This window comes from Phyllobates terribilis, unplaced genomic scaffold (assembly GCF_046119375.1).
Source record: "Phyllobates terribilis strain yellow unplaced genomic scaffold, ASM4611937v1 Scaffold_1__5_contigs__length_1240528914, whole genome shotgun sequence".
Classification (NCBI taxonomy): domain Eukaryota; kingdom Metazoa; phylum Chordata; class Amphibia; order Anura; family Dendrobatidae; genus Phyllobates; species Phyllobates terribilis.
The window spans coordinates 892,521,249-892,543,321 of record NW_027362761.1 but is presented as its reverse complement, the minus strand read 5'-3'; the positions used below and the strand labels follow the sequence as shown (position 1 = coordinate 892,543,321).

At 40.6% G+C, this 22,073-nt stretch overlaps 1 protein-coding gene across 50 annotated transcripts in view; it reads left to right on the top strand.

The window, feature by feature from the left end:
* Positions 1-20,115, top strand: part of ANK2 (ankyrin 2) — a 701,030-nt gene extending 680,915 nt beyond the window's left edge. For 49 of the 50 annotated variants that reach the window (XM_073640230.1, XM_073640294.1, XM_073640221.1 and 46 more), the window contains 4 exons: positions 1,007-1,171; positions 6,975-7,151; positions 11,967-12,058; positions 18,080-20,115. In XM_073640230.1, coding sequence (XP_073496331.1) covers positions 1,007-1,171; positions 6,975-7,151; positions 11,967-12,058; positions 18,080-18,263 — 618 coding nt within the window. In that variant the 3' untranslated portion in view covers positions 18,264-20,115. The remainder of the gene's footprint in view (positions 1-1,006; positions 1,172-6,974; positions 7,152-11,966; positions 12,059-18,079) is intronic. The other variant, XM_073640339.1, reaches the window with a different exon arrangement.
* The last annotated feature ends 1,958 nt before the right edge of the window (positions 20,116-22,073 follow it).

Here is a 22,073-nt window from a genome sequence, read left to right as displayed (position 1 = left end):
ATAAAAGATAAAGATAGCTGCTGGAAAGCATAAGACTAGGAGCAGGGAACTTAAATTAGTAAAACCACGCCAGTGCTGCAACAAAAAAAGTGCTGGAGTGGTGCTTTAAGTCTGGTGTTCTGGAGTGATTTTTGCCAAATTTATTAAAAGCTGCAGACTATTAAATTTGCTGCATTTTGGGCTGTTTGAAAGTCAGAAAATCAAATCTATACTTGCCATGCCTTGTTGACTATGCCCATTCCTTGAAGACAACACCTAGTTTTGCCTGTATCTGCAGTGATGGAAAGGGGGCTGACTTTGCTAATGAACTAAGCTAGTCAGCCCCCCCATTCTTTAGGTCACCAACACAGGCATGGGGAAATGGCGAAGACTGGGTTGGATAATCACAGCTCAGCAACTCAAAACTCCCAGTACCACACACTGGGCATTGAAATATCTAAAAGATAACACTTTTAAAGGGGTATTCCTAGAATTTATAAGATAGCAAATAACTTACTGATCACTGGGGGCCTGACCCCTGAGTCCCCCAGCGATCACAAGAATGAGGCTCTGGATCACAAAAAACTGGCTCTGCAGAGCTTTGTTTGAATGGGGAAAGTACGTATGCTTGACCTCAACTCCATTCATTGTCTATGGGACTGCCAAAGAAAGGCAAGTACTGCATTCTGCTATTGTCAGCTGTTCTATAGACAATGCATGGAGCAGAGTTTGAGCATATACACCTCTGAGCCAATTAATACAGAGTTCTTTGACATTTTTTGTCCTAGTGCTGGGATCCCAGCAGCTAGACACCAACATCATCTTGGTTTAACCATTGATGCCCAGCTGTTAACTTGACCTGTGTGATGAGGTCCCAGCAGAAAAAGTTTAAGAAGCCCTACTCTAGACTTTACATGTCCCAGTCTTTACTGTTCTGTGTATTAAATGTGATTTATACTAAAGAGGCATCTATGTAATACATAACACTGCATGTAAGTAAAAATTACATTTCCTTTTACCACTCCAGGTCACAAGGAAAATTATTAGAAGATTTGTATTGCCTGATGGTACAGAAAGAGAAGAAGTGGTGGCACAGGGGGGATCACAAGACCCGGTGACTATAGATGATGGAGACTCTGTATCTAAAGTTTTGAAACGCACCGTACTCAAAAGTGACAGTGAGCAGTCTGAGGTGAACACAGCTAAACAGCCTGAGTTGAGAAGAAAATGATTAATAATGCATACGTAAAAGGAACCTACCATGTTGAAAATGGTATGTGTTCTGCAGGAATGATGTCGTAGAGCAGGATGAGCTCCTCAAATTGAAAGATTTCAGTAAAACTTGCATTTTATTAAAGAAGTTGTCCAGTACTTTATATTACCCCCCCAATATATCCCCCCAGGGCAGCTAAGGGTTTTTGTAATTAGCTTATGTTGCAGATACTGCCTGTGAGCGGCGCTATCGGTGGCCACTCACAGGCATCACGTGACCCCGCGTTGACGTCACGACAAGTGAGGCGTGACTCAGCGCTGGGGTCCCCGTGGTGGCTGCTGGGTTGAGGGCGGGGTTACCCCCCGCGTCACACCCAGCATCCACCACGCGCTTTCCCAATGAATGGGGAGAGGCAGAGCGCGTGGTGGATCCCGGGTGTGACGCGGGGGGGTAACGCCGCCCACAGCCTGGCATTCACCGTGGAACGCAGAAGACAGAGACCCCCAGCTGCTGCCAGCACTTGTCGTGACGTCAGCGGATGTCATTGCCGGCTGCTGTTGGGGGTCACATGATGCCTGCGAGCGGCCAGTGATACCGCTGCTCACAGGCAGTATCTGCAACGTAAGGTAATTACAAAAATCCTTAGAGAACCTGGGGGGACACATTGGGGGGATAATATAAAGTACTGAACAACCCCTGTAATTGAAATGCCTAGTGTTTGTATGTATATGGGTGTAGTGGGCGGTCCTATTCAGTGATTAATCACGGAGTTAGGACCGCCCACTGGACTCATATGTCTACAAACACCAGGGATTTCAATGAATAAAATTGAAGTTTTTTGAATCTTTTCCAACAAACCTAAACACGTGGTCAAAATTGTTGGTACGCCTCGTTTAATGAAAGAAAAACCCACAATGGTCACAGAAATAACTTGAATCTGACAAAAGTAATAATAAATTAAAAATCTATGCAATTGAACAGATGAAAGTCAGACATTGCTTTTCAACCCTGCTTCCACAGAATTTTAAAAAAAATTTAACTCGTGAAATAGACCTGGACAGAAATAAAAATAATGTGACAAAAGGGACATGTTTAATCAAGTTGTGTCCACTAATTAGCATCACAGGTGTCTACAATCTTGTAATCAGTAAGTAGGCCTGTATATAGGGCACCAGATACTCACTGTGCTGTTTGGTGACATGGTGTGTACCACACTCAACATGGACCAGAGGAAGCAAAGGAAAGAGTTGTCTCAGGAGATTAGAAAGAAAATTATAGACAAGCATGTTAAAGGTAACGGTTATAAGACCATCTCCAAGCAGCTTGATGTTTCTGTGACTACAGTTGCACATATTTTTAAGAAATTTATGATCCATGGGACTGTAGCCAAGCTCCCTGGATGTGGCAGCAGGAGGAAAATTGATGACAAGTCAGAGACAGATAATATGAATGGTAACAAAAGAGCCCAGGATAACTTCTAAAAGGATTAAAGGTGAACTTCAAGCTCAAGGAACATCAGTGTTAGATTGCACCATCCGTCGTTGTTTGATCCAAAGTGGACTTCATGGGAGACAACAAAGGAGAACACCATTGTTGAAAAAAAATCATAAAAAAGCCAGACTGGAATTTGCCAAACTACATGTTGACAAACCAAAAAGCTTCTGGGAGAATGTCCTATGGACAGATGAGACAAAAATGGAAGTTTTTGGCAAGGCAGATCAGCTCTATGTTCACAGACGGAAAAATGAAGAATATCAAGAAAAGAACACTGTCCCTACTGTGAAACATGGAGGAGGCTCTGTTATATTCTGGGGCTGCTTTGCTGCATCTGGAACAGGGTGTCTTGAATCTGTGCAGGGTACAATGAAATCTCAAGACTATCAAGGGATTCTAGAGAGAAATGTGGTGCCCAGTGTCAGAAAGCTTGGTCTCAGTCGCAGGTCATGGGTCTTACAACAGGATAATGACCCAAAACACACAGCTGAAAAAACACAAGAATGGTTAAGAGGAAAACACTGGACTATTCTGAAGTGGCCTTCTATGAGCCCTGACCTAAATCCTATTGAACATCTTTGGAAAGAGCTGAAACATGCCGTCTGGAAAAGGCAACCTTCAAACACGAGACAACTGGAGCAGTTTGCTCATGAGGAGTGGGCCAAAATACCCGTCGAGAGGTGCAGAAGTCTCATTGACAGTTACAGGAATCGTTTGATTGCAGTGATTGCCTCAAAAGGTTGTTCAACAAAATATTAAGTTAAGAAGAACCATCATTTCTGTCCAGGCCTATTTCATGAGTTTAATTTTTTTTTCAATTCTGGAGAAGCAGGGTTGAAAAGCAATGTCTGACTTTCAGTTTGTTCATTTTCATAGATTTTTAATTTATTATTACTTTTATCAGATTGAAGTTATTTCTGTGACCATTGTGGGTTTTTCTTTCGTTAAACGAGGGGTACCAACAATTTTGACCATGTGTGTATGTATCATTCTGCTCAGCTTTATCTATACCATGCTGACCACTGCATGTACAACATGCCCAGTTCACTTTAAGTCATTTAAAACTATTGCAGTTTTATCAGTAAAAGAAGACTGTTGTAGAGCAGGAGGAATTGTGTATATAAGCAGTATAATGCAATTTATTTATTAAAGGTGTTTTCTGGGCTCAAAATTAATTTCTGGAGTCACTCTATGTGACTCCAAATAGTTGAATGCTGATGGTGTGCAATATGCACTCTGACAGGATTTGCCTATATTCCTGCGCAAACAGGTGATTTGCATACTTGCAGTCACATTCCAACGAGCATCATTGGACAATGAGAGGAGCAGATGAGAAGCTAGTCCTAGTCGGCACAATAGAACATTGTGAGAAGATAGTTGGTATGTGACCGCAAGTACGATATGCAAATCGTCTGCTCCAGCTGGTAACAAAGGGGAATCCTGACAGTGTGCAGGTTGTACACTGCCAGGATTCGTCAGTCTGCAGTCACATAGAGTGGTTGCTTAAATTTATACTGAGCCTGGAAAGCCCCTTTAATCCCCTTCTCACCCTAGACTTAAGAGTCTAATAGTTGATTCTTCTCTTTGATTGACAGCTTTGTCTATATGGAAACATACTGAACAGGGAAATGTGTAGATCACAGAGTAGGACCGCACACTAGACTTCTAAACCCATCGTGCACACAAAATGATGTATCAGCTCCTCCTGCTATATAATAGGCTGCCTGCTGATCAAGCAGCAATTGTAACTTCACAGGCTCCCTTTAAAGATTTACAGATCATAACAATTGTTAAAGGAGGTTTTTAAAAATCCTTAAAAGGGAATGTGTCATCAGAAAATGACCTATTGTTTAAATTAGATTTTTTGTGTTAAATAAATTTTTTTTAAATGTTGGTAACATTTTTTTCCTCATATGATAACTGTATTAAAAATAAAAAAAGTGAAATCTTGCACTTTTCACACTGGCCACTGGGGTTATTCTAGACTCCATACTTCCTGTTGTTTCAGAAAACAATATATGTGCATTAGCCACAATGAGCAGACTGTGATACTATCTTTTGTATTGCAAATAATCTCTTAAGAGATAAAGAGGACTTGAACTCTAGTGCCACCTATTGGAAGTAGCAATCATAAAAGTCAGTATCGACCCTTTAATGGGCTTTGCCATATGACTTTGGATCAAAGACAAACCAGAATCTCAATTTACAGACACATGTTTCAGGGTGTTTCTCTCCTCAGTGCAAAGCATGAGATCTGATTTGGCTGTATGAGAGGCCTCTGACTGGGGCCTATGGGGTAATGTCTCTACACAAGGAGAGGTGTTACCCCTTAGATCCCTATCTTTTGTAGTGAAGCATCTAGTGAGCCTGAGCAAATTTCATTGTGAAGCGAGAGGGAGCAGAGTCAGCTGTGACATCACCTATTGTGCTTGAGTATCATGTGTTATCAATGGTGTATAGAAGTCTTACCTGTCATTGTAATCCTGCCTATGATGATAATGAAACTACTGAAAAAACATGTAATACAAAAACCTGATTGAAACAAGAGGTCATTTTCTCAAAACACATTCCCTTTAATACTCATAATTCCCAATAATGTTGTAAATTTTAACATTTGTGCTAAATAATATAATGAAAATATCGGCTAAATCGTAATAAATGTGAAAGTTATTTATGAATACATATAAATATTAATGAGCATAAATCAAGCTTGCAAATCAGTAGAAAAGTTCATATAATACCCTTACTTGAATCCTGCATTATTAATGCCTATTTAAGGCTATGTGCCCACGATGCAGAAATGCTCCGGATTTTTTCCTGAGCGTTTCTGCATCTCCCTGGCAGAAAAAACACATGCGGATTGTACATGTGGATTGTACATGCGGATTGTACATGCGGATTGTACATGCGGATTGTACATGCGGATTGTACATGCGTTTTTCCTGCCAGGGACATGCGGATGTGAAGCGTTCTTCACTTGCATTTCCGCATGCGGGTTGACAAGCGCTTTCCAAGCGATTTTAGCATCACTTGGAAAGTGCGTGACAACTATATAAATCAATGCAAACGGCATGGATTTATATAGTGTGACCGAAAGAATGGTAAAAAATAAAAAAATAAATATTATACTTACTTTCTGATGGCCCCTGGTGTCTTTATCCGATGCGTCCTGGCTTGCCGGCAGCTCGCGGTACACTGAAAGGACCTGCCGACGTCAGCGGTCGCGTGACCCGTCACATGACCCGTCACATGACTAAATGACGTCACCACAGGTCCTTTAGTCTACCGCGAGCTGCCGGCAAGCCAGGACAAGGACACCGCGGGCCATCAGAAGGTAAGTATAATATTTATTTTTTATTTTATTCTTTTTTTTACGGGTACTATGGTACCCGGGTCCGGAGGAGAGTCTCCTCTTCTCCAAACCCGGGTACCATCCGCACATTGAAACGTATGGAATCCGCATCTGCAGATGTAGTGATGCGGATGTCATGCGGTCCAATGCAAGTCAATGGCAGCGAAAACACCACTCTTCCGCAAAATAATTGGTAGTGCTGCGGATTTTTCCGCAATGATAATCCGCAGCGGAAATTTCCGCAGCATGTGCACAGCACATGCAGATTATCATTAGGGAACATGGCAGGCCTTCTACCAAGCATTTTTTAAGCGTTTCTGCAGCGGAAACGCTTAAAAAACGCATAGTGGGCACACAGCCTTAGTTACATTTAGTCCTTGTGCACTCAATAAAATTCCTCTATCTTGTTAATTGCCTCATAAAAATTTGCTAGAATGATACAGTGGTAATATAATGCCATTAGTTAGAAGTCCTAACTAGTGGACAATAAAATGATGGGTGAGAAAATATAAAGGCACGGAAGGTAGTTACCATTTTGGACCAACTATTGTGTCGCTGAAATGGGAGCAGAGACCCAGTACCCGAAAACGGACTCTACACAGTGCATGAAGTTGTGGTGTTCAGGCTCGTACACTGTGTACTTCTGGTGACCCTACTACATGGTCATAGCTAATCAGTGGGAGTGGTGGACCCCACGGTCTGATGTTCATTACCTACCTTAAAGTTTTGACATCCATATTAAAGTCCTGAAAAAACCCTATAGTGTAAATGTAATAGATCTCATCCCATTACTTTTTATTATTGCATCATGCGTCATTCTTGTGTTCTTTTGAGATACGATAGTTTATATGTCTTGTTAAAGGTATTTTAGATCTGTCCAGGGCAGAACAAATAAATTCACTAAGAATAAAAAAACAAATACAATTGTGTCACCAGATCTCATTCTCTGAGCCAAGAGTTATGTCATCAGACTTTGAAGTTGAACCTGTGGAAGGACGTAAGGTCAGCAAAGTTGTGAAGACCACCATGGTCCATGGTGAAAGGACAGAGAAATGTATTGGAGACTCTAGTTTAGCATCTGATTTGCCATCAGCCAAGGATGACTTTGAGCAGGTAACAAGGTGGCAGCGGAGGATTTGGCCAGAGGTCACCATATAATGTAGAATAGCTTTTGTTGTTCCTTTTTTACTTCTGCAGAAGCTACAATGTTGTAGTCTATACACTTAACTAAATCTGGTATTGATGTAGCAGAGCCGAGTCATAACTTCTTGATGGAAATTTATCACAACTGATATAAAAGACAACAGGAGTAATGACCTATGGCTGCTATTTATTTATCAGTGGCACAACACTTTGACATTGTATCATCTTCAATGAATCTCCCTATGTGATTTCACACTACTTTCTCTGTGTGTTTTTCATAGGACTGCAGGAAAACCAGGTGAGTTATCATAACCCCTTCACAAACTTGGACATTAAGGTACGTCCAAGGTCGTGTCCCTGGCTTTAATGTGGGCTCCGACACTGAGCCCACATCTTTCCCTGCTCATGACAGCTGTCACGTGCATCTAACAGCCAAAGAAAGGTGGATCCGAGATCCACCCATGGCTACTAACCAGTTAAATGTTACTGTCAATCACTGACAGCGGCATTTAACATGCGCCAGGTGGAAACATGTTTTAAGTCCTACCCATCAGCGCCCATCTCACGTGATTATGGAGCACCGATGGACTGTCATGATAGCCGGGGGTCTGCAGAAGACCCCCGTGCCTGTCATTGTAAATCTCCTATGAATGCCAGTTCATGGTCGGCATTCATAGGAGATTTTTGCTACACATAGCAGGGCTTAAGCTCTGCTATGTGTAGCACAGGTGATCAAGTGATCGCAGCTTCAAGTCTTTAAGGGGACTATTAAAGCAAGTAAAAAGTAGAAAAAAAAGTTTAAAAAAAACAATATAAAAAACACAAAAGTTCAAATCACTCCCTTTTGTCCCATTGAAGCACTTTTTTTTTCCTTACAAATTTCGGATTTTTTTTTCACCACTTAAATAAAAAAGAACCTATACATGTTTGGTATCTGCGCACTCGTACTTACCTGAGGAATCATATTGCCAGGTCAGTTTTACCATATAGTGAACATGGTAAATAAAAAAAAACAAAAACAATTGTGGAATTGCTTTTTTTTGCAATTTTACCGCACTAGGAATTTTTTCCTGTTTTCCAGTACACTATATGGTAAAATCAATGGTATCATTCAAAAGTACAACTTGTCCCGCAAAAAACAAGCCCTTGTACGGCTATATTGATGGAAAAATTTGGCTCTGTGTAGAAGGGGAGCAAAAAACAAACGCTCATAAATTGCAAGGTGGTGAAGGGGTTAAAGTAACTTATCAAAAAGCTCCAAAAAAACGATAAAGTGAGAAATTCAGCTCTATGCCTAACAAACCATATAAACCATATAAAAGATCTCCATGCACTGCCTAAGTGCCCGATACTTCATTCCATCAATTCCCAATGAACATTGTCACTCACAAAATATTTCAGTTTTCTCAATAAACTGGATGATTGAAGAGCTGAAAAAACATGGGAAATCCTCGTCTATAATCTGTTAATTAATCTAACAACATCCAGAGGGATACACTGTTTGTAAACATGTTAGTATATGCAAATATCTCTCAGCTAATGCACACATCTAGAACAGCATATTACAGAATTATGGTCCTCCAGGGATGTGGAGAAGAACATTGGGAAGCTAGGGAATCCAGCAGAAGCCTGTCAGCCGCATAGTGTGGTGGAGCTTGTTGTTGCAGCACATAAATACTGAGATGGAAAGATAGATAGATAGATAATAGATAGATAGATAATTACTTAAGAATTATAGCAGCACTGGTATAAAGCAATGTGGGTGCAAGCCTTAAGATAATTACCCAGTTGTTCAGAGAAATATAATCCAAGAAAAAAGACATCACTGTATTATACACTGCTCAAAAAATAAAGGGAACACTCCAATAACACATCCTAGATCTGAATGAATGAATGTGCTGACAACAAAATCACGCAAAAATCATCAATGGAAATCAAATTTATTAACCAATGGAGGCCTGGATTTGGAGTCACCCCCAAAATTAAAGTGGAAAAACACACTACAGGCTGATCCAACTTTGATGTATTGTCCTTAAAACAAGTCAAAATGAGGCTCAGTATTGTGTGTTGCCTCCACGTGCCTGTATGACCTCCCTACAACGCCTGGGCATGCTCCTGATGAGGTTGTGGATGGTCTCCTGTGGGATCTCCTCCCAGACCTGTACTAAAGCATCCGCCAACTCCTGGACAGTCTGTGGTGCAACGTGACGTTGGTGGATGGAGCGAGACATGATGTCCCAGATGTGCTCAATCGGATTCACATCTGGGGAATGGGCGGGCTAGTCCATAACTTCAATGCCTTCATCTTGCAGAAACTGCTGACACACTCCAGCCACATGAGGTCTGGCATTATCCTGCATTAGGAGGAACCCAGGGAAAACTGCATCAGCATATGGTCTCACAAGGGGTCTGAGGATCTCATCTCGGTACCTAATGGCAGTCAGGCTACCTCTGGCGAGCACTTGGAGGACTGTGCGGCCCTCCAAAGAAATGCCACCCCACACCATTACTGACCCACTGCCAAACCGGTCATGCTGAAGGATGTTACAGGCAGCAGATCCCTCTCCACGGCGTCTCCCGACTCTGTCACGTCTGTCACATGTGCTCAATGTGACCCTGCTTTCATCTGTGAAGAGCACAAGGCGCCAATGGCGACTTTGCCAATCCTGGTGTTCTGTGGCAAATGCCAAGTGTCCTGCACGGTGTTGGGCTGTGAGCACAACCCCCATCTGTGGACGTCAGGCCCTCATACCACCCTCATGAAGTCAGTTTCTAATCGTTTGTGCAGACACATGCACATTTGTGGCCTGCTGGAGGTCATTTTGCAGGGCTCTGGCAGTGCTCCTGCTGTTCCTCCTTGCACAAAGGCAGAGGTAGCGGTCCTGCTGCTGGGCTGTTGCCCTCCTAGGGTCCCCTCCACGTCTCCTGGTGTACTTGCCTGTCTCCTGGTAGTGCCTCCAGCCTCTGGGCACTACGCTGACAGACACAGCAAACCTTCTTGCCACAGCTTGCATTGATGTGCCATTCTGGATGAGCTGCACTACCTGAGCAACTTCTGTGGGTTGTAGAGTCCTTCTCATGCTACCATGAGTGTGAAAGCACAACCAACATTCAAAAGTGACCAAAACATCAGCCAGAAAGCATTGGTACTGAGATGTGGTCTGTGGTCCCCACCTGCAGAACCACTCCTTTATTGAGTGTGTCTTGATAATTGCCAATAATTTCCATCTACTGTCTATTCCATTTGCACAACAGCAGGTGAAATTGATTGTCAATCAGTGTTGCTTCCTAAATGGACAGTTTGATTTCACAGAAGTTTGATTCACTTGGAGTTATATTCTGTTGTTTAAGTGTTCCCTTTATTTTTTGAGCAGTGTAGATGGATAAATAAGTAGATATCATAAAGAACAGATAGATGGATTGATAGATAGATAGATAGATAGATAAAGAAAAACAGAAGGCATTGCAAAATCCAATTAATGGGGTGCAGGCCTCAAGATCATTTGGCCAGTGGACCACACAATCTAACCATCCTAAAAAGACATTGCATATATCAAATAGTGGGTCAAAAATAATGAATATATTCCATGCCTGTGTAAGCAGCAGTGTTTGAGCTCCATGTAGGAAGGGCAGGTATGAATTGAAACATTACACAGTCATGGAATAAATTATTTTTCCTCTACCATTTGATTGATGCTCTACCTTTTTTTAATGATTACATAGAGAGTCAGAAGGGTAAATTTCTCCTTGTCTCCTTGCCAAGTTGTTTTACAAAGACTTATAGGCCATGGAATAGCAATGCTCCACTGGGAAATTATATATACTAATACCCTTTTCATCGAGTAATTGCAATTAGCAGTCCTAAATATGAGTATCAACCCTTTAAAAAGCCTTGCTGGCTTTATATCCTGAGTCATGTGGCAAGGTTCCTTAGAGAAAATCTGTCCGCAGGTTTTTGTTATGTAATCTGAGAGTGTTTATCAGCTGGAGATTATCACTAAAGGTCTAGTTGTAACGTGCCATGCAGTCCTGCTGCTCTTTGTAAGCCCACCCTCACCACCGATTAGCAGCTTTCTGCCAATTTACAGTATACACAGAAAGCAGTCAATCAGTGGTGTGGGCAGGGTTGTACACATCTCAGCGTTTAGGCAATTACTAGATCTGCAGCAGAGAAAACAGTGATTTTCTCAAAATGACAGCTAGCAGTTCAATTAGTGATTCATCACTGGAGTCAGGGTCTCTGTCCCTACATCATGCTGCTCTCAGATTACATGGCAAAAAACAGCTGACAGATTCCCTTTAAAGGGTCGATACTGATTTTTAGGATGGCTATTTCCAAAAAGTGGTTTTAGAGATCTATGTAGGTTGAAAGGTACAAAGATAGGTAGATAGATATTAGGGAAATAGATTGTAGATGGATAGATTAATAGATGCAAACATACATAAATTCTTAAAGACAGATCATTATACAACAGATAGATGTACAGCATGTTGCTCATGTCGTGTCAGGAGACCCCTAATAATGGAGTATTCGAGGCTGCCGGTTACATCCTGATGAGCACATCTACTGTATTCTTGTAGATAATAGTGGAGTAGGCGGCTGCTGTTGTTGGCAGATCAGAAGAACATTGCACAGTTATTTTTTATGTCTCAGTGTTATGTATGTGCACATCTAACATTCTCTCAAGTGAATATTTTGGCTGCCTGCTTTTAGTTGCATTATTCATTGCTTGAAAAACAAAACACATAAAATCACTCAGCAATGAGATTTTTCTCATTTTCTAGGCTTTAAGCTATGTGGGTGGAGACGTAAGAGTTGAACTGCCAAACTTAGTGGAATCAGAAATTACCAAAGAGGACGGATCTGTTATTAAAAGGTTTGGGCTGGCATGGCACCGACATTAACAGATTGCAGTGGAACTAACAGCAGTGGTCACTCGTCACTCAATGGCTATCTGTTGCCCAGAGACACACAGGAGGGCAGTTTGGTTCTTGATGGCTTACAGAGATCATCTGTATAAAATATGTAGAGAAACGACAACTACATTATGGGCTGGTTTGTCATCAGGGGTCTCTGCACAATCCCCAGCCTCCACTGTGTGTCTGTGACAGATTGGATTGAATGTCAGTATTTCATGTAACAGACAAATTCATGCTGTACAATTCTCAGTGTAAAGCTGGTTTCACATTATCGACATTCATAGTCCAAGAAAGTACCCAAAACTGGACCCAACGTCAACAGCCTCATATATACTTGAGCTTTGGTCAGAAGACCGTGGCCAGGCCAGACATCGCAGTTCGTATTCGGACCATGAATATCAGAAGTGTGAAATTGGCCTTAGTCTGTTCATTGTGGACCCTGATCTCCCCTTTGTTGCAGGGTTTGGCAGTGTGTTGTCCTGTGACGGATGTAGCCCAGATCCCTGGGGGTTGCAGAGGGGCTGGTGACCTGCTCCGTGTACAGGTTTCACGTTGTAGTGGTATTTGGTCTCAGAGTAATATAGGCACAAATAAATACACATTCAAATTAGCTTCTAGTTTGTTTATTGCACATAGTGATCTTCATAATTTTCCATCTACTTTTATACTTAACAGGGTTTTTCACCTCTAAGAAATATTTCTTATTTTAGTTAAATCATTTTTACAATTGGGTTGCTTTAAAATGTTTGCAGCATTTGGCTTCCATAGACTGTCTGTTTCTTTGCAAATTCAACTTTGATGTTGTCTGTGGTCACAAATCATCTGAGAGCAGCTCAGAAAAATATATAACTGGCTCAAATATATAACTGGCTATATATATATATATATATATACACATACAGTACAGACCAAAAGTTTGGACACCCCTTCTTATTTAAAGATTTTTCTGTATTTTCATGACTATGAAAATTGTACATTCACACTGAAGGCATCAAAACTATGAATTAACACATGTGGAATTATATACTTAACAAAAGGTGTGAAACAACTGAAAATATGTCTTATATTCTAGGTTCTTCAAAGTAGCCACCTTTTGCTTTAATGACTGCTTTGCACACTCTTGGCATTCTCTTGATGAGCTTCAAGAGGTAGTCACCAGAAATGGTTTTCACTTCACAGGTGTGCCCTGTCAGGTTTAATAAGTGGGATTTCTTGCCTTATAAATGGGGTTGGGACCATCAGTTGTGTTGTGCAGAAGTCAGGTGGATGCACAGCTGATAGTCCTACCGAATAGACTGTTAGAATTTGTATTATGGCAAGAAAAAAGCAGCTAAGTAAAGAAAAAACATCATTACTTTAAGAAATGAAGGTCAGTCAGTCCCGAAAAATTGGGCAAACTTTGAAAGTGTCCCCAAGTGCAGTTGCAAAAACCATCAAGCGCTACAAAGAAACTGGCTCACATGAGGACCGCCCCAGGAAAGGAAGACCAAGAGTCACCTCTGCTTCTGAGGATAAGTTTATCCGAGTCACCAGCCTCAGAAATCGCAGGTTAACAGCAGCTCAGATTAGAGACCGAGTCAATGCCACACAGAGTTCCAGCAGCAGACACATCTCTACAACAACTGTTAAGAGGAAACTTTGTGCAGCAGGCCTTCGTGGTAAAATACCTGCTAGGAAACCACTGCTAAGGACAGGCAACAAGCAGAAGAGACAAGTTTGGGTTAAAGAACACAAGGAATGGACATTAGACCAGTGGAAATCTGTGCTTTGGTCTGATGAGTCCAAATTTGAGATCTTTGGTTCCAACCACCCTATCTTTGTGCGACGCAGAAAAGGTGAACGGATGGACTCTACATGCCTGGTTCCTACCGTGAAGCATGGAGGAGGAGGTTTGATGGTGTGGGGGTGCTTTTCTGGTGACACTGTTGGGGATTTATTCAAAATTGAAGGCATACTGAACCAGCATGGCTAACACAGCATCTTGCAGCAGCATGCTATTCCATCCGGTTTGCATTTAGTTGGACCATCATTTATTTTTCAACAGGACAATGACCCCAAGCACACCTCCACACTGTGTAAGGGCTATTTCAGCAAGAAGGAGAGTGATGGGGTGCTACGCCAGATGACCTGGCCTCCACAGTCACCAGACCTGAACCCAATCGAGATGGTTTGGGGTGAGCTGGACCACAGAGTGAAGGCAAAAGGGCCAACAAGTGCTAAGCATCTCTGGGAACTTCTTCAAGATTGTTGGAAGACCATTTCTGGTGACTACCTATTGAAGCTCATCAAGAGAATGCCAAGAGTGTGCAAAGCAGTCATCAAAGCAAAAGGTGGCTACTTTGAAGAACCTAGAATTTAAGAGATATTTTCAGTTGTTTCATACTTTTTTGTTAAGTATATAATTCCACATGTGTTAATTCATAGTTTTGATGCCTTCAGTGTGAATGTACAATTTTCATAGTCATGAAAATACTGAAAAATCTTTAAATGAGAAGGTGTGTCCAAACTTTTGGTCTGTACTGTATATATATACATATATATATACACAGTGGGTACGGAAAGTATTCGGACCCCTTTAAATGTTTCACTCTTTGTTTCATTGCAGCCATTTGGTAAATTCTAAAAAGTAAATTTTTTTTCTCATTAAAGTACACTCTGCACCCCATCTTGACTGAAAAAAAAACAGAAATGTAGACATTTTTGCACATTTATTAAAAAAGAAAAACTGAAATATCACATGGTCATAAGTATTCAGACCCTTTGCTCAGTATTGAGTAGAAGCACCCTTTTGAGCTAGTACAGCTATGAGTCTTCTTGGGAATGATGCAACAAGTTTTTCACACCTGGATTTGGGGATCCTCTGCCATTTTTCCTTGCAGATCCTCTCCAGTTCCGTCAGGTTGGAAGGTGAACGTTGGTGTACAGCCATTTTCAGGTCTCTCCAGAGATGCTCAATTGGGTTTAGGTCAGGTCTCTAGCTGGGCCAGTCAAGAATAGTCACAGAGTTGTTCTGAAGCGACTACTTTGTTATTTTAGCTGTGTGCTTAGGGTCATTGTCTTGTTGGAAGGTGAACCTTCGGCCAAGTCTGAGGTCCAGAGCACTCTGTAAGAGGTTTTCATCCAGGATATCTCTGTACTTGGCCGCATTCATGTTTCCTTCAGTTGCAACCAGTCGTCCTGTCCCTGCAGCTGAAAAACACCTCCATAGCATGATGCTGCCACCACCATGTTTCACTGTTGGGATTGTATTGGGCAGGTGATGAGCAGTGCCTGGTTTTCTCCACACATACCGCTTAGAATTATCACCAAAAAGTTCTATCTTCATCTCATCAGACCAGAGAATCTTATTTCTCATAGTCTGGGAGTCCTTCATGTGTTTTTGAGCAAACTCTATGCGGCCTTTCATATGTCTTGCACTGAGGAGAGGCTTCCGTCGGGCCACTCTGCCATAAAGGCCCGACTGGTGGAGGGCTGCAGTGATAGTTGACTTTGTGGAACTTTCTCCCATCTCCCTACTGCATCTCTGGAGCTCAGCCACAGTGATCTTGGGGTTCTTCTTTACCTCTTTCACCAAAACTCTTCTCCCATGATTGCTCAGTTTGGCTGGACGGCCAGGTCTAGGAAGACTTCTGGTGGTCCCAAACTTCTTCCATTTAAGGATTATGGAGGCCACTGTGCTCTTAGGAACCTTGAGTAATGCAGAAATTCTTTTGTAACCTTGGCCAGATCTCTGCCTTGCCACAATTCTGTCTCTGAGCTCCTTGGGCAGTTCCTTTGAGCTCATGATTCTCATTTGGTCTGACATGCACTGTGAGCTGTGAGGTCTTATATAGACACGTGTGTGCCTTTCCAAATCAAGTCCTATCAGTTTAATTAAACACAGATGGACTCCAATGAAGGAGTAGAACCATCTCAAGGAGGATCACAAGGAAATGGACAGCATGTGACTTAAATATGAGTGTCTGAGCAAAGGGTCTGAATACTTATGACCATGTGATATTTCAGTTTTTCTTTTTTAATAAATTTGCAAAAATTTCTACATTTCTGTTTTTTTTCAGTCAAGATGGGGTGCAGAGTGTACTTTAATGAGAAAAAAAATGAACTTTTTAGAATTTACCAAATGGCTGCAATGAAACAAAGAGCGAAAAATTTAAAGAGGTCTGAATACTTTCCGTACCCACTGTATAGCTGGCTCACTGACAGGCTCTCAGTTAATTTATTCTGCAGCCAGCACAACACAGAGGCTTTAGAAGTTAAACCGTGCAAGGTTTATAATGAAAATTGTTCCACAAGATGGAGAACACAGCTGTACTTGACCATTTGTACTATGTATTCTCAAGATTATATATTACAGTAGTTTTAGTAGTCCATCTTAAGGCTATTTGCACACGATGCGGATTTGGTGCATTTTTTTTGCATTTTTGCATGTGCAATGCACATCTTATCCCATGACTTCCTATGACATTTTGCAAGGTCTGTGCGCATGGTCAGGATTTTTTCTGCGCGGATTTTAGGTGCGGAAAAAAATGCAGCATGACCATTTCTTGTGTATTTCCGCATGCGGATTTGCCTATATAATGCATTGGAAAAACGCATGGCAAATCCGCAAGTAATAACGCATCAAAAACACGTGTAAAATCTGCATGCGTTTTTTCTGCTAAGGACATAATGAAATGCTCTGGAAAATTTCTGCTTCATTTCTGCATCGTGGGCACGTAGCCTTAGGCTGAAATCACATAGGTTTTTTTATGCTATTTTTTTTAGCCAAACACAGGAGTGAATTCTCAAAAAGAGAAGAAGTCTCTAATTTATAATTTTCCTTGGTTAAGTATCCGCTCCTCACTTTGGATTTTTTACAACAAAAAATGTACTAATAACTGCATGTGTGAATCCATCCTTAGAAAGCAGTAAATCTGTCCCTGTTCAGTTGCAATTGCCACAAAGAACCTGGGTTTGAAACTGGAACTGGAAAAATTGTGAAAAAATGATAAATGTTCTGCATGCTTTTCATTACCCTCCACTGTAGTTGGTATATAGAATGGCTGTCAGAACCAGTATATACGGTAGTTTTTTTTCATCACTTTTATACTGTACTCGGTGTCCCATGTTTTTGGCTTATACTTTTCAATTAATTAACTACTGTATTTATTGTCCCAATTGGAATACTGTGTACATATACCCATGAAAGCTGCTGGATGTACGGCTACATAAAATCAGTAATGGCATAGAAAATATATTGCCCATATTATTTGGCAGCACTCATTGCCAAGTTATCATCATTAAGTTTTGAACTATTAATTCTTTGTAAATAACATAAAATCCTACTTAAAATGTATCTCTAAAGCCTGCATAATAGCAGCCATCTGGAACAGCACTCAGGCTGACATAGTAAACAGTGGAGATAGCAATTATTGGTTTATTAATTAACAAGCTAAATAGACGTGTGTTAGTTGTGTGCATGGATGAGCGCCATACACAGGAATCACATTTTGTACAAAATTCAGAAAAAACTGAGCTACAAAAGAATTGTCCTTGGTTCTGTAGTGGATTTTCTGACGTAGACCCCTCAATATAAGGTAAAGGAATATAGGGTAGATATAAGGACTCATGTACATGGCTAAGTAGTGTTTTATGAAGAAGCTGTAAATGCTGTGTGTCTCCTTATGGTCCATTAGGCTCCATATTCTCCCCTAGCAATGCTCTGCGTGGAGATTGGCACCATGATGTGGCTTATGTTGGAGAATGACATATTTATTTCCCCACTGATTTTCTTTAATATCAAACAATTCTCTGGGTGTTACCGTAATACGGCATTGATTAATAACCACTGCAATAAAATGTGCTGACTAACTATAGAACTGATATTCTTTTTATGATAACTCATTCATTGTAATTCCTTGCTGACTTCTGCAGGGAAATGAGGAAATCTCATGTCATATAACGTAAATGTAACGTATTATATGTTTTCTGCCCTGCAGAACAATGATGAATAAAGCCAGCGCACAGAAGAGGACTGTGGTGAAGGACCAGCATGGGAAACATGTTTTCGTTGAGGAGCTGGAGGATGTTCCTGAAGTGCTACAGAAGGATGACCTCCAGACTGACCTTCAGCAACTTCTCAACCGCTTCTGTGGAGAGGACTGGGAGAAAAAGGCCAAATGAGAGGCTGCTGCTTCATACTTACAACACATATCTGTAGTCAGTATGCAAAAGATACATTCTACTCCATGCACAAGGGCCATGGGTACCTCCACGCGCACTGGGTAACACTGACACTCCTGTTCTGCAAATGTCATAAAGAATATGATCAGTTTCGTTTGTAAATGCAAAGATAATTTGTGACCAAAGATTGCATCCTTTCCTTTTGGATGGTATATCCATATATTCTCACTCAGTCCCCTTCCTCCTACATGTCAGCTCCGTCCACAGGCCTCTTCATGGCGTCTGCACAGGCTGTTAAGAAGGATGGACCATACCATATTACTTACACAGAGTGAATGTGCTTGGTGGTTTTGAAGATACCAGATACTACTATCGGCCTTTATTATACTTTGCGTAGAAGAAAGCAAAGTAGTGAATGCGAGAGACTTGATAATGATTTCTGCATTTAGATCAGGATTCCAAGTCATTAAAGCTCCAGGTTATTCTAGTATCCCTGGATCTAAGGTTTCTTCTCTGCAGTTATGGAAATGGAATAACCAAATACATAACTAAGTTACTGCTTATAAAAAAAGCAGGCATTCAAAATATTCTGATATTGTAACGTGGGCACATGCTAGTCCACACCTACGTGTTCACGTCAATGCTATAGCATACCATATAGTCCTATAACTAGAGAAAAAAGCTGCTGATGGTGGCACTGTAAATAATGAAATGGGCGAGATAATTCCCCAGTTAAGCAAAACTACTAATAAATAAGTCACCTTGTTTATCAGGATTTCCTATGGCACATGCATGTGGCATTAAACAAAGATTAAACTCCTGTAATCATGTGTGGAACTTGTTAACCCTCTTAGCACTGAGCAAGCAGTTTTCACAAATGTGTCCTCTTCTATTTCTGTATTTTATTTTTATGGCAAAACTAAAGACACAATGCAGGTTTCAGTTCTTCTATTTTTTATGTTTTTACGTCGAGACTAATCCTTGAAAATGATTCTAGCATTTATGCACTTTTTTTTTAAAAGAAGGGATTATAAAGAAAATGGAAATATTTTTTGTCTTCTGTACCTTATTCTTCTTGTGGTTTAAACTATGTAGCCTTTTAAACGTACAAATATATATATAAAAATACATATAAGCACTATACCTTTTAAACCCATTTATTTAATGTAAGTAGAGATTGGGAATCGAAAAAGAACAAAACATTGCATTAATCAAGATCACGCTAATTTATAAATACAAGGGAAAAAAATAAATAAACAAAATTCGGCTTTTGCGCTTCACAATTTATGCGGGAAAATGACCCACCGAGAGAGACGAATGTCAGTTGTAAATTAATAGGGTTTCATTTAATCTCTTAACAATTCAATAGGGTCCTTGGGGTGATTTAATTAAAAAACCTACTGTTTAGCTTCATTTCTTTCTGTCCAAAACATTGCTAAATGACTTTCTCAGTGGAAAAGTCAGGTCACTTACCATGAAGTTGGGATGGGAATCTTGCAGCTATTGTCATTTGGGACTATCATGTCCATTGTGTGACAAGGTCTGAAGAAACAGGTCGGTTGTGCTATTTGCAGTGCAGATGATGTCTGTGTAACATCATAAATTGTTCCTCACATTTATGGGTTCTGGTTCCTTTATATTTCTGCTCTGTTATAAAACCAAGTTTACTACTGTGAGAAGTGGCATTTAAGTTGATGATTCAGCATCTTGTTCCCATGGTGATAACACTAATTTAATATATCTATGAGGGCATGTCTTAGTTAAAAATGGCAAAAAATAAATCACACTAACAATACATAGCTGCAATGTGTACAATGGCTGATTTAATTAAATAAAGTGTTCAATGTACAAATGACTGACTCTCTCTTCTCTTGTGATCTGAAGTTCATCCACATCAATATCCACACTTTAAAATTTAGAAATTACTTCCGTGCAGAAAATAAGATGCAAGCAATAATGCAACACTCAATAAGGATGTAACATACAGCCCAATGTATGTGGACCAGTCAAGTTCAACACCAACTCACCCTACTATGTCTTGTATGGACTTTACTCAAATTGCCTCTTCAGAGAGGAAGAGGACTAGAACTCAGTGCCACCTATAGGAAGTAACAATCCTAAAAGTCAATATCGACTCTCTATGAGCCTTGTCACATGACTTACTGTAGATGGCAATAGAGTTCTAATCATCTTCCTCTCTGAAGAGACAATTTGCACATGTCCCAGAGGAGCATTGCGGCTTAAAAGTCTCCTCACCTTGGCATGCCACTCTCCATAAGGAGAAACGTTACCCATTGGATCATGGCCTTTACTCAGAATACTGTGGTAATTCCTGCTGGAATAGAAGCGGGCCTTCCCCAAACTGTTCCCACAATGTTGGAAGCAAACAATTGTCCAAAATGCCTTTGTATGGGTGAATCATTTAAGAGGTTTCCCCAAGCTAATAAATGCATTCTGTGTAAAATAACTTTGAAAAATAAACTTTTGAAATACAATTCAGTTTCAAAATTGCAACATTTTCCTCTTACATGCTGCTAATGATATATAGTTCGTCCAGTAGCAGGATTCTCCTACTCTGGTCAAGTGTGCAAAGATGGATTTTCGGTAGTAAATGGGTTATGAGTGTGGAGACCGAGGACAACACATAACCAACTGCTAAGACAGGAAATCTGCATTTTCATGTGAAGCCGGCAGACATCTCTGATCTATACAGCTGTCTGCCTGCACTACCGCAGAGAAAGGAGAATGAATACTTCTTCTGTGACTGCTGACCTGTACTGTTCAGCCAGATAGCTGTATAAAACTGCAGTGTCTTACTGGGCTGTGTACAGAACAGGCCAGCTGTCAATCACGAAAGAAGCGCTCAATATTGGTTCTCGGCAATAGTGCAGGCAGACAGCTGCAGAGAATAATGCTGTTTGTCTCACTCATATGAGTAGTCTAATTTGCTTTCAGTAATAATTGTGTATTTGAAAACTTCGTTATTTTTTAAAGCTCTTATTCACAGATTACATTTATTATTGTGGGAAAACCCCTTTAAGATTTATTTTCATGACCCATTATCCCTCCTTTACCAAACTTTGCAGCCGGCACAATGAAGTCAGACAGGTAACGTTCTCTTGGCATTCACTAGAGGCAAACTTGTCCATCAGACTTCTAGTTAAATAAGCGAGATTTGTCATTCCACAGAACATGTTTCCACTGCTGTCAGATACAGTGGTGGTGTGCTTTAAACCAGTCATGTGTTTGGAGATGTAAGGATCATATAAACCCATAAAAATTACTACCATAGCAAAAGGTAGTTCAGTTAATCTTTATTGTAATATATTATTTACGCGATTAAAACCAATTAAAAACACAGGATCATTATGTTACCGCACACGTGAGGGTGTATGGAACATATGCAGCTCTGGTAATTAATGCACACTATCTACCTTGCCTGTGAGTCTTTTGTGCCCTGGTTTTGATGTCAAACATGATCCATATGTAGTGATTTATTACCAAGTCACCATTTTGGCACACATATCCTTATACAGTACAGACCAAAAGTTTGGACACACCTTCTTATTTAAAGATTTTTCTGTATTTTCATGACTTTGAAAATTGTACATTCACACTGAAGGCATCAAAACTATGAATTAACACATGTGGAATTATATAAGTAACAAAAAAGTGTGAAACAACTGAAAATATGTCTTATATTCTAGGTTCTTCAAAGTAGCCACCTTTTGCTTTGATGACTGCTTTGCACACTCTTGGCATTCTCTTGATGCCAATCTGGGATTATAGGTATTTAAGCACTTAGCACCT